Raw genomic sequence first — 14,745 nt, forward strand, 5'->3', positions numbered from 1 at the left:
GATTAACACAGTTGCACCGTCAATTGCGGTATTAATCTTGTCAGGGACACACAAAACAGAATCCTGTGTCTATTTGACATTTATTTACATTAAGTGTATTCAAATGAAACACTAGATATTGCTCAACAAATCATGTTCCTGTGTTGCTGTGTCCTGTCCAGTGTTAACTGTAATCAGCTTAAGTTAGTAACATGTGTAAACGGTGGCGTGCAGTGTCAATAGTACAGTTATGCTTCACTGTAATTACCTTGAGTGCTCAGGCTGTCCCGACCATGGTCCTGCAACAGAAACCACAGCAGAGATTTACACATTGGGACACAATTTGAGAGAAGCAGCCTCATTAAAAAAGCTCTGGTGAATTGACATACCCTCTCTTTGGTGTTAACACGAGACCACTCTTTTCTTTCCACTCTGCAAAATGAGGAGGAAAAACAAAAAACATTATATTTTGGAACCACAACAATCAAGCTAAAATGTTTAAAAAGCTCCTCTAATAAATTCTGTATGTAGTTTTATTCACATGGCAGAAAAGTTTTATCAAGGTTTTTAGTACCTGTTGAAACACAATGAAAGAACAATAATGCCTCCCATGCTCACTCACAGTGTGTCTGACCTGTGCTTGCTGGGAATGAAGCCAACCTCCTCAGCCTCATTCTGGGGGCTGACCTTACGGGCCTGCCACCACTCCTCGTCTCCACAGTCCAACACATGCAGCACATCCCCAAACTTGAAGCCCAATGCCTGACTGAGGAAGCCACAGTCTGCAGTCTTGTCATAGTCAAAAAGAGCCCTGTGTGATGACAGAAATCAAATCAGTCACTTCATAAGAAATTCTTTTGAATGAAATTTAACTAATCTTACAGTCTTCTTACACTTTGCTCAAATGGCTTCATTATTATAAAAATGTTTCACATAGTGTGAAAACATACCGTAGTCTATTTATTGACTATTTTTGCAGTGCATCTTTATTTGTTAGTTACTTATGTAGAGAGAAGTCAGTCTACAGTGTAGAAGCCAGTGGTAAAATGTAACAGAAAGTACATTTGCTCAAGTACTGTGCCTAAGTGCAGTTTTAAGGTACTTGTACTATTCCCGAGTTTTGCATTTTAAGCTGCTTTATACTTCTACTCCACTACATTTCTGAGGAAATATTGTACTTGTTACGCTACTACATTTATTTGACAACACTAGTTGCTAGTTAATTTGCAGATTCATATTATTAATACAAAGTGTTCTAGCAGTAGACCTTTATAAAGTAATTAAAATAAGCTCAAGATTTACAGCTGAAACATTAAAGTGATGAACATATCAATGCAACAATAATTACCAATATTGTAATATACATTATTGTTCTGTATAATGATTGCTTTTACTTTTGGTTCTTTAAGTACATCTTGATGGTAATACTTTTTATACTTTTACTTAAGTAACATTTTTAATGCAGGGTTACACTGGAAATTGAGCTTTTTAACGCTATAGCATTACTTATTTTACTTCAGTAAGATATCAGTATTTCTTTCATCAACTGAGAGAAGCCAACGCATCCTGCTACATTTGTATCATCGTAATATTTTTTCCGGCCATCATCGGCAGCACTGAGCTTCCGTGCTGGACGCCAGTTTCTGAGCGAGGTAGACGTTCTGCGCCATCTTGGATCGATACACTTAAAGTGCCATTAAATGTCACTACTCGCCAACGGCATAAGTAGTATTTTTGTTACTTTACACACTCCTGACACTGGCGTGGATTCTGCTAAACTGTTCCCGACACACTAACCTGCCCTCTTGTTGTGACTATTTCTAATTTTCGACTGATAAACAGCTTTTTGTTCAGAGGGGGACACCTGTGATGGGTGTTTCTATCATTCCTCCATTCAAGACCACGATAGGTAACGTTAGATCCTACGTATATCGGCCTATTTTGTCCGAAAAAACGCTGGAGCTGGATCCCAAACGCCAGCAGCACCGTAGGCTACGCTTTTTCCGAGACAATATTTTTTTCCCAGGATGACAAAGTCAGTCTCGCCCTCCACTGCCTCTGACCAATAACCTCACTAACCAAATCAACGACGGCAACGATTCACCCAATCAGAGTCACAGTAGGGCGGGTCATCGAAAATGCTACCTGGCACTAATGTAACGGCTGATACCGAGCTATCTTCGAGTTACAGGTGCTTGTAACGGTAATAACGGGGCGGTTTGAATAAATAAACCAACCGCTAATATTACACTGTTAAAAACGAAAACATACTGTTTCTTCAGCAATTCAAAAAACAGACTGACGAACGTGCACACAGCCTTATGGAGATGAAGGGAGTTTTGGAGGGAAACTGTTGGCAACGCTGTGACTGTGGGAGCTTTTGCTGCTGTTCAGTACAACAATACAACATACTCTATTCATGTTCCTGGCACTGCTTTCTAATGAACTAATTATACCTGGACCAACAGGAAATCAACAAGTAAGAAGTTTCTTTCAAGGTAAGACCCATATTCTTTCCACTCTGCAGTGTGATATGGTTTAATGATTGGATGTTGGCTGTGACGGGGGTTTGAACATGTGGCGCCGGTTGTGATGATTATTACCAACATAATTTCTTATGATATTGAATTTCTTATGATATCTGTATGACTACTCTTTTCATAAACTTAGTTAACAGTAAAATCGTCTTCTGTTCTGTCACTGCTTGCTTGGTTGGTTTGTTTAGTCAGTCAGAGAGTTCATGTCCCTGTGTTTACACAACGTTGCACATTTAGGATGTTCTCTGGATCAACATTTGCCTTTGGTGTAAGTGATGTATAATTTGATACGTGGTGATGTTTTATCTTGTTTGTTAAACACAGGGTTGTGTACATACAGCAAGTCTGTAGAGTGAGGTGGTGACTGTGGTAGCTGGTAAATTTTGATCCTTGATGGGGACGGTCATGCAATGGCATTTTACTAATATTTTCTGTGAATGTGTATGGGCTTGTCTTGAATTTTGTAGATACACGTAAAGCCACAGTGAGTACTGTGGCACATGGTCTTTGTTGGACTGTGTAATCTAGCAGTTTGGCAGTATATTATGCACAATTATGTTATTTATATTCCTTTACAGTAATATATACATTTAGTGGCGACATTGTGTTGATCCAGGCCTGTATTGTGATTTGAGCAGTACTGGCCTTAACCTGAGATTAAGGAAGACCTGCCTGTAGGCTTCGTGTAGCTGTACAGACCTCCAGAGTAACCACCCACTTTTTCATTAGCTTGTGGGTTATCTTCCATTAATTTTCTCTGTAAACATGTCAGAAAAATCCCCAGATACATAATGCCTTGTATTGTTATTCTATCTCTCTGTTCTGGCTTCTATTCACACAACCTGTGACTTGTGCAACTTAGTATTGTTTGCAGTGCAGTACTGCTCCAGTAATTCAGGGATAAACATAATTTCTTAACAACAAAGTTGATATTAGCTTGCCATGAGGCTTCTACAGGAGTGTATACCATTGCTTTAACAATCTCGTTGTGCAAGGTTATTCTGTTTGTCTAATAATAAAATATCCTCTGGTGACAGTGAATCACAGTCTCACTTTCAAAACTCAACATTTCAGCTCTATGAAAGCTTTGCACCAACTTCACAACAGTTGGCACCAAAATAGTGCTTAAATCTATGACTGGCTTTGTTCAAATTATGACTAAGATTGTTACAAAGTTAAAGTCAGATTGCTGGCTAGCAAAGCACAACAATGACATTTCTTGTGGCTGAATTTCCAAATAAGATTTTTAGCATTATCTAACAAGCTGATTCTCAACGAAATCAAAACATCATAATTCACTGATCAGAAGCCACATTAAATTAAACCAAGCTTACATATTTAAGATTCTTTGAAATAGCCAAACAGCAAATTCAGACATGTAATCACGATTACTGTTGACCAGCAGCTGCAAACCTATATGGAGATCAAAGGAGGCATTAACCCAAAACCCTTCCCTTGGATGCACATTATTTCTGTGTAATACTACTGTACCACTGGTACTGTTTCTACTTTATGCGTGAGACCTGATGTAGAAGCCTCTTTTTGGGTTGCTCCTTAGCGTCGTGGTCCCAGAGCCCATGCTGCTGTTCATCAGCTGTTCCCTCAAGTCATGGATCTTGGCCTCGAAACGGCTGTACTCTGAAACCCAGAAATACAAACACAGAAAGACCGTTTGGCCTACACTCAAACTAGGGGTGTCATAATTTCAATATTAAATCAGAAATTGATCGTTGTAATATAATGTCAGGGCCTGAAACCCATGATCTCTTTATCTTTACCAATCAAAACTTGATAGTCTAATAATGGCATAATGGCATATAAACATTTAAAATAAAACAATCAAATCTAATTGTGACCTTTAAAACGAAAGTCATGTCAAATTGTAGTTTTGGAGAATCTTGACAACCTTAATCGCATCAAAGGTTTGTTTCTAAGTGATAGGAGTGCACCAATCCAACTTGTTCTCTCCCAAAACCAGCAGGGATACCTCAGTTTTATGGTACTGATCTAATACCAGTGTTCTCCATTTCCCAGATGCAAAATAATATATACACTGCATTGAACTAATTTGAGTTAGTTAGTTTAAAGTTACATGAGATCAGGAATTGTTGCAGCACTAAAAACTAAGTCAGTGGCTGAGTAAACGAGTGAATGTAATTGATGGTTGAATTAATTCCCAATAGAAATTAAGAAACGACTAACTAATTATGTGTGTCTATGCCCAAATTCCCATCCAGTTTTACTGAAATCTGTTTTTGAAATATTCTGATAACAAATGAACACACAGACAAATGGGAATTATCTTGGCAGTGGTAACAAAGTAAAACCACTCTTCATCTTCAAATGACACTTCATTAAAAATCTTGGAACAAATAAATGATTTGAAATGCTGATTGAAATTTTTATTAGGCCTGATTATCTTAAGTTAAAAATATGATTAAGATGTCTTACTAGACTAATTTACTTAAACATTTGTATAATACCAAAAATGAAAAATGGTGTTTGAGGGTCTGTTATGTGTGACAGTTGTGGCTTTACCATCGGGTCTGTACTGAGCGATGATGGTCACCGTTTGGCCAGCGTTTTTCAGTGCTGCAGCTGCCTGTTCATGCGTGGCCATACGCAGGTCCACGCCATTCACCTGATACACACACGCACACACACACACACACAGCATGACCATTAACAACTCCAACTGAGAAATCGCTTAGTGCCACAGTAGAAAGCATTAATGTGTGTCACAACGTTATGAAGATAAAAGTGTCTTTACGCTGAGGATCTGATCGCCCTTGTGCAGCTCTCCGCTGAGGTCAGCTGGCCCTCCTGCCAGGATGAAAGAGATAAAGATCCCCTCACCATCCTCTCCTCCAACAATGTTGAACCCCAGACCTGTGGAGCCTCGATGGATCAAAACTCTGCGAGGCTCCCTGTAAAAGAGATGGAGGAGGGAGGAAAGTAGACGTATCAATCAACTTATCAATAATAGTACTCACAACACAAACTCATAATTCAAAAAGTCCTAATATGAGTACTACTAATAATTAATCAGTATAGAGTACATGACAAATGTTAGCTGAAGGATCATCGCTCACCTGGGTATGTCATCATCTCCCATCATGCCATGCAGAACGGGAGAAAACCGACTAGGTGAGGTGGGAGTAAGGGCTTGTGGGTAATCTGACCCAAGATAGTTGGGGTGGCTGAGTTCAGTGTCCATATGGGAATATGCTGGAAAATACACACAAAACCAAAAGAAGTATAATATACCAGAAGGCAGGTATTGTACTCACAGATATGTAATATCTTAACGCAGCAAAAAAAAACAAAAAAAAAAACTCTGACTGTTGGTTTTTCTACCAGCACTGTGAAATATGATATTTTCTTTATGTTTAGTATGAAAAATTCTTTGTCATCGTCTCACAGAAGCCTATTTCAAAAAGAGTTTTACTGTGCTCTGTTTTTTTTTTTTTGGTTACAAGGCCAGACTTTCATCAAGAGGCAGATTCAGACCAGGAGGTAAAAAGCACACCTTGAACCTTTACACCTCACCCCCACAGTCACTTCTAGTGATTTAAAAAAGCTATTCACTCTACTCTATTTTTGACTTCTCGTCGAGTCTAAGGAAATCTCTTTTGTGAGTGTACAATACTGAAAATACATCTATTTTAAGGCAGAACATTTTGTGTTTCTGGTCAGATTTTAGCTTGCCACTCTTTGTTCAACCCAATACACCCATCATCACTTACTGCTGGTGAGGTCTGGGGGGTTGTAGGAGTTGGTCAGGAACAGGTTGTTGGGCTTGGCCACCCTGAGGTACACCACCTCGGCTGTGTTCTTCAGAGCCCCCACTGCATCCTCATGCATCACATCCTCCAGACACACGTTGTTCACCTGATTGTTCACGACAAGCAGGTAAACATAATCAGGATCACCGATTGCAAACTACAAGCCTGGGTGTGAAAGGAAGCTGCTGGGAACAATAAATCTGGCATATATACATTTACATTGGTAAAAGTAAAGTTTTTCAACTTAGATTTTATGCATGTGGTGGTGTGTTCTTTATACTTTGACATTTTCCTAAAATTAGATACAAATAAAATAGCAATATATCATCTTGCTTATAGTATCCCAATATATTTCAGTATGTTGAATGATAACCCCTGTATTGTGAAACATATCAGGGTGCCAGATTCTTGCCAGTACATAGCTCTAGTGTCAAGTGATGTCTTCACGTTAAGTCGCAAACTAGTTTGTGAAATAAATTGGTCAAAAGTTAAAAAGCAAGGACATAATCATTTTCCCTTTTCGATATAACTCTAGTAATATCTAATAATATCTAATCCAATCTAACCCTGTCCCTGACACCCGTCACGTTAGGCATACTTATCACATGTGTTTGCTATCTTAGCATGGTAGCTAGCCAGCTATAGTTTGTCAATACAGTCAGTATCAGCTGATATATTGATATTTGAATCTAGTAACAATTAGGCTCTACAATAAATAATGGATGACTTTAAGGCCTAGACAAATAATAAAATGTTCTCAATTTAAATCATACACAGGGTAAAAGACCTGCTAAATACATTAGGAATTCTTACCTTACTCTAGAAATGATGACAGTAAGTGCTATAAATGGAATTAGATGTTTAAACTGCAGTATCACAATATAAACCATCATTCAGTATTTGCAGGCAAAACTAAATAATGAGGTTGTGTTTTCCAGTAAAGATGAACTAAATTAAATATAAAAGTAAGGGTCTCTTCTGGATTGGGAGCTAATAAATGTAATATGCGAATCCCCACCCTTAAATAGCTCTTTGTGTTAAGGTGACAAAAAAGAACATCATTTTATGTGACTTAATATAACCATTAATGGTAGATTTATTTTTGAACAAATTCATAATGAGCAGAAGCATGCTGTCACATCCCATTCAGAGGTAAGGCATTTGCTCAGACACCATTTAGTAGAAAGCAAGCACCATTTTGAGGTTGCTGGTGTTGAGCTTGACATCAGCTGCTTTGTTACAGTCTCTCTGTTCTCCAGCAGATGGCAGTAATGCTTCTTGAGACATACAACATTGTGGCAAATACTACAGTACAACATTTATCCCATCCTACACATCTATTAACATATTAATGAAAGTAATTTCAGCCTTAAAATTTACAGATTTAATTTATTTTGGCACTTGATATGTCAGTGCTGCTTAAATACACAAATGTGTTTCTCTGTGCTGAAAAGGTGAGAGTCTGAGGCTATCAGTGATGTGTATTTGTGTGGGCATGTATCTCTGCATGCTAGTAGTTATTACACATGAGTGACCAACCGCTAAGATCTTGTCCCCAATCTGCAGTCTCCCATCTTTATGAGCCGCTCCGCCTTCAATGATCTTGGTGACATAGATGCTGTTATCTCCTGGTATATGCTGGTTTCCCACCCCTCCGGCAATGCTGAAACCTAATCCTGAGAAAAGGGAGCGATGAGAGCGGCAGAGAGTGAGCAAAGGAGGTATGGGTTAACACAGAGCAGATTTGCTAAATCCAGAGGGCACAGCTTAGCTTGGTATAAAGGATCCTTAAGCCCACACAAAAGCGTTGATGCTGTACACCAGTCCACACTTCCATATACCTTTAGGCCCTTTGATGAGTTTGATTTCAGTGACTTTCTCCGCCGCTGGTTTTCTGCGGAGAACATAGAGGCGGACGATAGCACCTGCCTCCTTAAGAGCCTCCACAGCTTGGCTGTGTGTCACCTCCCTCACATCAACATCATTCACAAATAAGATGCAGTCGTTCACACTGTGAAACAAAGACAAAGAGACACAGAGAGAATATACATAATGACATTTTGTTTTGGTGAAGAAAACAGGTGTAATCACTAGAGGAGGTCAGGAGGAGCAGTCGGTATTCAACTATAGCTGTATTGGAGATCCAGTTTCACCATGGAAATCTGACCTTTCATCCCAAACTCTCATATACAATATTAAAGAAGACAGAAACCCTTCTTCTAGCACAAAGGTTAGCTGCAGTATAGCTCTTTTTGTGTTTAACACACAGCAGGTCATTTCTGCCACTAGGGTTCCTTCAGTCACAACACTAACAAGATTATGGTTACATTGTCAAGCATCATGCAATTACATTTTGATTATGTCTTTAAAATATCAATTCTTGTCATGAAACTTTTTTCGATTAGTTTGAGGGGAGAAAAAAAGAACCATCTGCAAAAATGAATTTTATTTAAGAGAAAAAGAATATTTGTGGAACTCAAATTTGGTCTACTTCCATTTTGTTTACTATAAGATGCAACATTTTCAATGTTTGTGATTTTGAAACAATCCAAACATAATCCACAAATATTCTGATTAGATTACATTTTTTGTAATCCAATAGATTTTGTTAACAACTACATAAATAGCCATGTAATTTGTATTAAGTAACTGAGAAAATTCAAAAGTAATCTAGTGTTGCACGGTATACTAGGATGTCGGTATTTTTTCGATACTTTCTCATTAAAAATGGCCCAGTATAAGAATTCCTCAAAGTTTTGTACTTTTTATGGGTCAATGTACTTGCACTGAAAGTGAAGTGAATTTCTGTCTCACGCTGCACCGATGGTGTCTGCCTGAGTTCAGTCCTCTAACTGAGCAGCGGACTCAATAGACACTGGTTGTTTCTCTTAATTCCCTCTAGTCTTTTCCCTCTCTCCTCTCTGTACGTCTGTGCGTTCACAAAGTAAAGTCCATCAGATCAAAACAGAATCCGATGTGACTTTCTGTGTTTATCCGTAGAGAAGCTCCACTCTACCCTTAGTTCTCTTCTCCAGAGCTGCCTGGAGCTCAGCTGATGTCTGTACGCAAGCAGAGGGTCTGTCCCCTCGCTCTACACTCTGCAAAGCAGCAAACACTTTTTATTTAAGTTGAATTTGTCCGACTCATGCTTTCTACTGGCGTACAGTGTTGCATGTGACACAGCATTAAGTGCCAGTTATTTGGGTGTCTCGTCGTGGTGCTTCTTAAAAGTTTAACAGCTAAAGATTGCAGGGCTAACAGCACTAGCTTCAGGTCACTTCTCAACTACGGTGGCTGTGGAAGGTCAGACAGGATGGCCAGTAAAAAAGGCACACTGACTCCCACTGTAAATCTAGAAAACATAACAGTGGTCATAGTGAACATTTTGAAACAATTCATAGAATAATACATGGGTATTGTGCAGAACAGGTCTATAATAAATCATATATTAACATTTGCTCAATCAATATAACCATTGATTAGCAATTTGCCCTCATGTGTATGACATTAAAATCAGATAGTTCAAATTTCATTGTAAATGTATTTTGTGCACTCTGTGGGTCTTATAGTTTTGCAACATACTTTATATTGAAAGTTAATGTCCCTTGTGGACGTTCTTTTTCTGATCTGATATTGAGTATTGAACTGCAATCATTTAGCAGATGCTTTTATTCCAGGTGAGAGCTGATACAACACAAGCAAGGATCTAGTCAGGAGTGAACAACATGAGTAAGTGTCATTAAGCAAAGACTAGCATAATTTCAGTCTCAAGTATCATTTTAGTATCGAGGAAATCTACATATTATGTCTTACTGATCTTGAAAATGATGAGTAGTTGATACATAAAGTGCAAGTGACAGCCTGTGTGCAGAAGAGAATCTGATTTTCAAGTAAGAAGATTTTGATGAAATAGCTATTTTCAGCTGTATACATTCTTCCTCCAAGGGCCTAAAACCTCCACTTATCACTATTCTGTTCATGTGTTTAAAATTGATTTTTATGGCCAAGAAAATTATAGTGTGTAAAATTTTGTAAGACTGAAATAATTCTTGAGGGCTGCAAGAACTTTAGCAAATGAAGCTTAGCAAAAGTTGAATCAGGAGGACTATCTTTGTGCTTACTCTGTTGACATGCATTTGCTCTCCCACTCTCTTCTTTTTCCCGCTTTCAGCTCAATCAGCTGTTCACTCTTTCAGGTAAACCAGTCAGATTTTGCTACGACCTCTGTGAGCCAATCATCTCATTGCTGTCAAACTTCAAAACCGTTCCTTTCTCTGCTGCTGTCAGCTGTCATTTTAGTGTCAGATTGATGCAGCCCTCCTCCACCTGTTCTGTTCCACTTCACATCCATACAGATTTTCATCCATTGCTCTTCAGCCCTTAAATAGACTCCCCCGGGGTGGGATATCCCTGTACAGCTCATGGCATGGCTACCCCTGTAAAATGATGATATCTCAATGGGCTGTAATTGCCAAAAACTTCTCACACATCTTAACTTTTCCTATTGTGCACGCTATGTCAAAATATTAATTACTCTTAAGCCTCTCTCAATTAAGTCTCTCCTGATTGAGCTGAGATTCATCACTACAGGCAATTCCAAAGGGAACCAATGGCTGCTGACATCTTCATACAAAGGATTTTACAGTCTGAGCTGAGCTGCATTTGTTTGTGAGGCATTATTGTATAGTTTTTGCATGTAGAGAAAAGCACATTTTTAACATACCATAACACATGTTTTAATGCAATTCTAGTGCAACTCTTTCTAGCATCCTTTTATCAGGGTTCCCACTGGTCTTACAAAAGCCTGAAATTCAGTAATCTGAATTTTAACCTTTATGTACCTAATGTCATAATGTCTTAAATGAAGTTAACATTGGTTATAAAGTTAACTTAAACCTCATTTTTAAATGTGTTTGTGGGAGAAAAAATGTATTGATCATGCTATAACAACTACAAAATGAAACCATCATGGAACCATTACCACTATTATTTGTGCATACACACAGTTCTGTGTGGTCATGTCGAGTGTAGAGATGAAATGGGTCTTAAATTCCCTTCATAATGGTCTTAAATGTCTTAAATATAACTTGAAACCTGTTTCATCATCTTTGTAGCATAGACATTTACTCAGAGCCTTAAGCTATAAAGAACAATTTATGTACATGTAAGCCTACTGTATGACATTTTCCAAATCAGCACCGTTAAACTACACTTTTCTAAATCTCAAAGAGCTCTTTATTCTGATCTTCAAGGATTCTTCAAAATAAATCACAAGGACCGTTGAGTCATTCATTGTGGAAGAATTACCCGTGCAGAATGTTTTCGTGTTCAAATCATCAAATAGAGATTGCAAACCACCTGAAAGCAAGGGGGATTTTACAGCCACAAATTGCTGGTTTTGTGAGGTTTTCAAGAAAATCCATTTTTTAGATACTACAGTAGTAAGGTTCAAGGATTTTCCTCGAGGTATCTGAGATACTTTGCTCATAGCAGACAGTAAAGGCCAAGAAAAAAGTCTGCATTCAGGCAAATATAAGCATTCTCTGCAGGCTTGCTTTAAACTCTGAAGTCATTCCAGATGGACGTTTATAGGTCAACTGTAAAGAGGAGGATGAGGAGGAAGCCTCTGTGCATGGCTTATTTATTGCAAAGTAATCAGGAAAACGGATCATAAAGTGCATTTTTTTTATTCAGAAAGGCAAACTCTGCGCTACAGCCTCTTATGAAAGTGGGAAAACAAATGTCTTATTATTATATATTCATATCGTTGGATCCTTTAGAATTAGATCCTACTGAGCTTTAAAGTCCCATTTACCACAGTTTATTGATGAAGAATGCAAATATTTTCATCTGAAATATGCTGCTGCTGTTTACTTCTACAGATTTTGCTCTTTTAAATACTTAGAGTGAGATCATGGAGTAAATAGAAAATAGGGAACTGTTTTAACAAAAAACAGGCAGATACAGACAGACAAATATGAACAGTAAAAGGAATTAAATTGTTGAAGGACTTAGAAACCAAACATAGTTGAGGATGTTGGGGAGAGGGGCATTCAGATCTTGAATTAAACATTCAGTTCCTCTCTGATGTAACTTAGATGTTGAACTGACTGGACAGTCGAAAGGCTCTAGTTCTGTGCTACAACTCTTAAAATGAAGAGGTGAGGTTCTTCTTTGGATGTTGCTCTTCTTTAAGTGTGTTTGCTGGTAGAAAAGTGACTGGTTGTCTGTATTAATGAATCCAAAAGAAAATGTTCACGAAGTGCAAGAATAGGCCGGGTAAGTGGAGACTGTAGAGCAGCATTTCAGATCCTGCCTGACCTGGTCTACAAGTGGGCTTTGATTTCTTGAATGTAGGAAAATGAATGCATGCTTTGCAGGCCGGCTTTGTGTTTATTGCTTAGCGTGTGGTTTCACCTCAGCCGTCCATCCTGAGCCGCGGCTCCTCCGGGTATGATTTTGGTGATGAAGATGCTGGGGTCGTCGCCCACATGCGGGTTGTCTGTTCCTCCTGCTATGCTGAAGCCAAGGCCTGAGTTACCCTGCAGTAGCAAATCCAAACAAAAGTGCATTATGATTGGCATCAGGAGCATTTGACTGTAGCCTCAGAGAGTGGAGACACTAGTTGTAACTGTTGTCTTTGACGAAAGCCACACCAGCAATAATGAATATGGTAGAATTGCAGAAGAGGAAATGAACATGTCTAAAGTCCAGTTCAAAAGAGCATTTTTTCAGACTTACTCTCTCCAGTGTGATCTCCTCATACTCAATTTCCCCTTCTGTCCCATTCACCTGTCAGAAAGAGATGTTAGAGTATCGTTTCGAGAAAAGTAGATTTTATTAATTTATGTTTTGTGTTTTTCAGTTATTAAAACAATTATTAAGTGTTTGCACAAATGAGTAAATCCTGAAGTCTAGGGAAGAGGATTAGGGCCAGGCATAAGGGGAAAAAAACCCTGATTTTTTTTTAAATTTGCATTTCACGAATAAGATTGAAATGTCAAGAATGAAGTCAAAATGTCGAGAATAAAGTTGAAATTTCGAGAACACCATTGAAATGTTGAGAATAAAGTCAAAATATTGAGAATATGGTTGAACTTTTAGTATTATTGCCAAGCCTAAGAAAAAAATAAATCAGATGAGAAGGACTCTATTTTGATTGTTTTCACAATGTTGCAACAATATTGCTCGAAATGCAAATCATTGTATGCTTTTATTCATCACCTGACTCAACTGTCCTGGATGGGGGATTTCCCATCAGCTCCTGAACACAAATCTAATTATCGCATCCCTTAAACAGGAATTTTGTCCACTACATTTGATGAAAATAATTTTGCTCCTTTCCAACATAATGTACGTGTGTAGACCAATGTGATACCTGGTTTATAATAGTAACACTATTTTTGAATCATTTTGTCTAATGCGCCTTCTGGCTGAACAACTTAGCAGCACATCAGCTTTACCTCTGCAATTAAGCAAGTCCCAGAGGAAGAGGGAATTTAAAGAACTTCAGACTTCACTGTTTTGGTGCTGACCTAGAAAACAACTTTTCTTAGTGCTGTAGTGGTGCAAAAATACTGGTCTGTGAGGGGAGGCTTTTCTCTGAGAACCCTCATTCTCTAATCCCTTACAATTCATGACGATATGTTCAAGGTATTTCACTGCTTTCATTTTAAAAACTGCATCATTAAAGAAATTTTAATCGAATTAAGTAATATTTCTGTTCTGTCAAATATATATCAAAGAGAAAAACCTAATTTTAATTAAAAAGGAGTCAAATTAATTATTGTTATCATTCAGATTACAACAATGAGCAAAGGCCTACCTGGATGCCTGGAAAATGAATGGTTTTACTGATAATACAGGCTGAATATGAGGGCAGTTAGTCATGTGGCTGAGCCTAACATAATAATACAATAAAAGGAAGATTAAACATAATCCTTACGTATGGGGAGCCATCGAGTGTGTCAGTGTTCACCACCACTGGAGGAGTATTTCCCTGGAGGCAGAGGGAGAAGAAACATTATTAAGAAATAATGGCAGAAACGCAAAGATGAGGCAGCTCCTGGTCTGGATGAGCTCTCAGTATATCCCTGAAACCTACAGTCACAGCCAAGACTGATGGCCATTTTAGCTCTTAGCTGTGATAACACTGTTCTCATTCTGCTATGGTTGCCACTCTGCTAAAGGATAGAGAGCACTGCTCGAGAGCCATTTGATATCATCCACCCATGATGGGACGCAGATTCATGCCAGCCCCCATGCTCTTGGTCTTTGGTTTATCTTGCTGGTTGAAATACAATGTATTACTGGTGCCGTGAATGGCTGCCTCCTGACTCCTGTGGACATGGGCATCTGCCTCCTGCCCACCAGTCATTTCAAAACAAACCTCTCAGTGATTCATGTGCAGCCGCACTGTGACAGCACATGGTGGCAATCTCCCA

General features: G+C 38.5%; 1 protein-coding gene across 3 annotated transcripts in view; it reads right to left on the reverse strand.

Moving 5' to 3' along the window:
* The window catches only part of dlg4a (discs, large homolog 4a (Drosophila)), a 60,766-nt gene that overhangs the window by 8,246 nt on the left and 37,775 nt on the right, over positions 1–14,745 (reverse strand). For 2 of the 3 annotated variants that reach the window (XM_084731117.1, XM_084731116.1), the window contains 13 exons: positions 14,247–14,300; positions 13,043–13,093; positions 12,719–12,843; positions 8,143–8,312; positions 7,841–7,977; positions 6,263–6,407; positions 5,609–5,744; positions 5,287–5,443; positions 5,055–5,157; positions 4,040–4,154; positions 614–790; positions 369–411; positions 248–278 (listed from right to left, as the gene is read on the reverse strand). In XM_084731117.1, coding sequence (XP_084587243.1) covers positions 248–278; positions 369–411; positions 614–790; positions 4,040–4,154; positions 5,055–5,157; positions 5,287–5,443; positions 5,609–5,744; positions 6,263–6,407; positions 7,841–7,977; positions 8,143–8,312; positions 12,719–12,843; positions 13,043–13,093; positions 14,247–14,300 — 1,444 coding nt within the window. Of the gene's footprint in view, positions 1–247; positions 279–368; positions 412–601; positions 791–4,039; positions 4,155–5,054; positions 5,158–5,286; positions 5,444–5,608; positions 5,745–6,262; positions 6,408–7,840; positions 7,978–8,142; positions 8,313–12,718; positions 12,844–13,042; positions 13,094–14,246; positions 14,301–14,745 lie in introns of all 3 variants that reach the window. The other variant, XM_084731115.1, reaches the window with a different exon arrangement.

This window comes from Lutjanus erythropterus, chromosome 11 (assembly GCF_056507025.1).
Source record: "Lutjanus erythropterus isolate fLutEry1 chromosome 11, fLutEry1.hap2, whole genome shotgun sequence".
NCBI lineage: Eukaryota > Metazoa > Chordata > Actinopteri > Lutjaniformes > Lutjanidae > Lutjanus > Lutjanus erythropterus.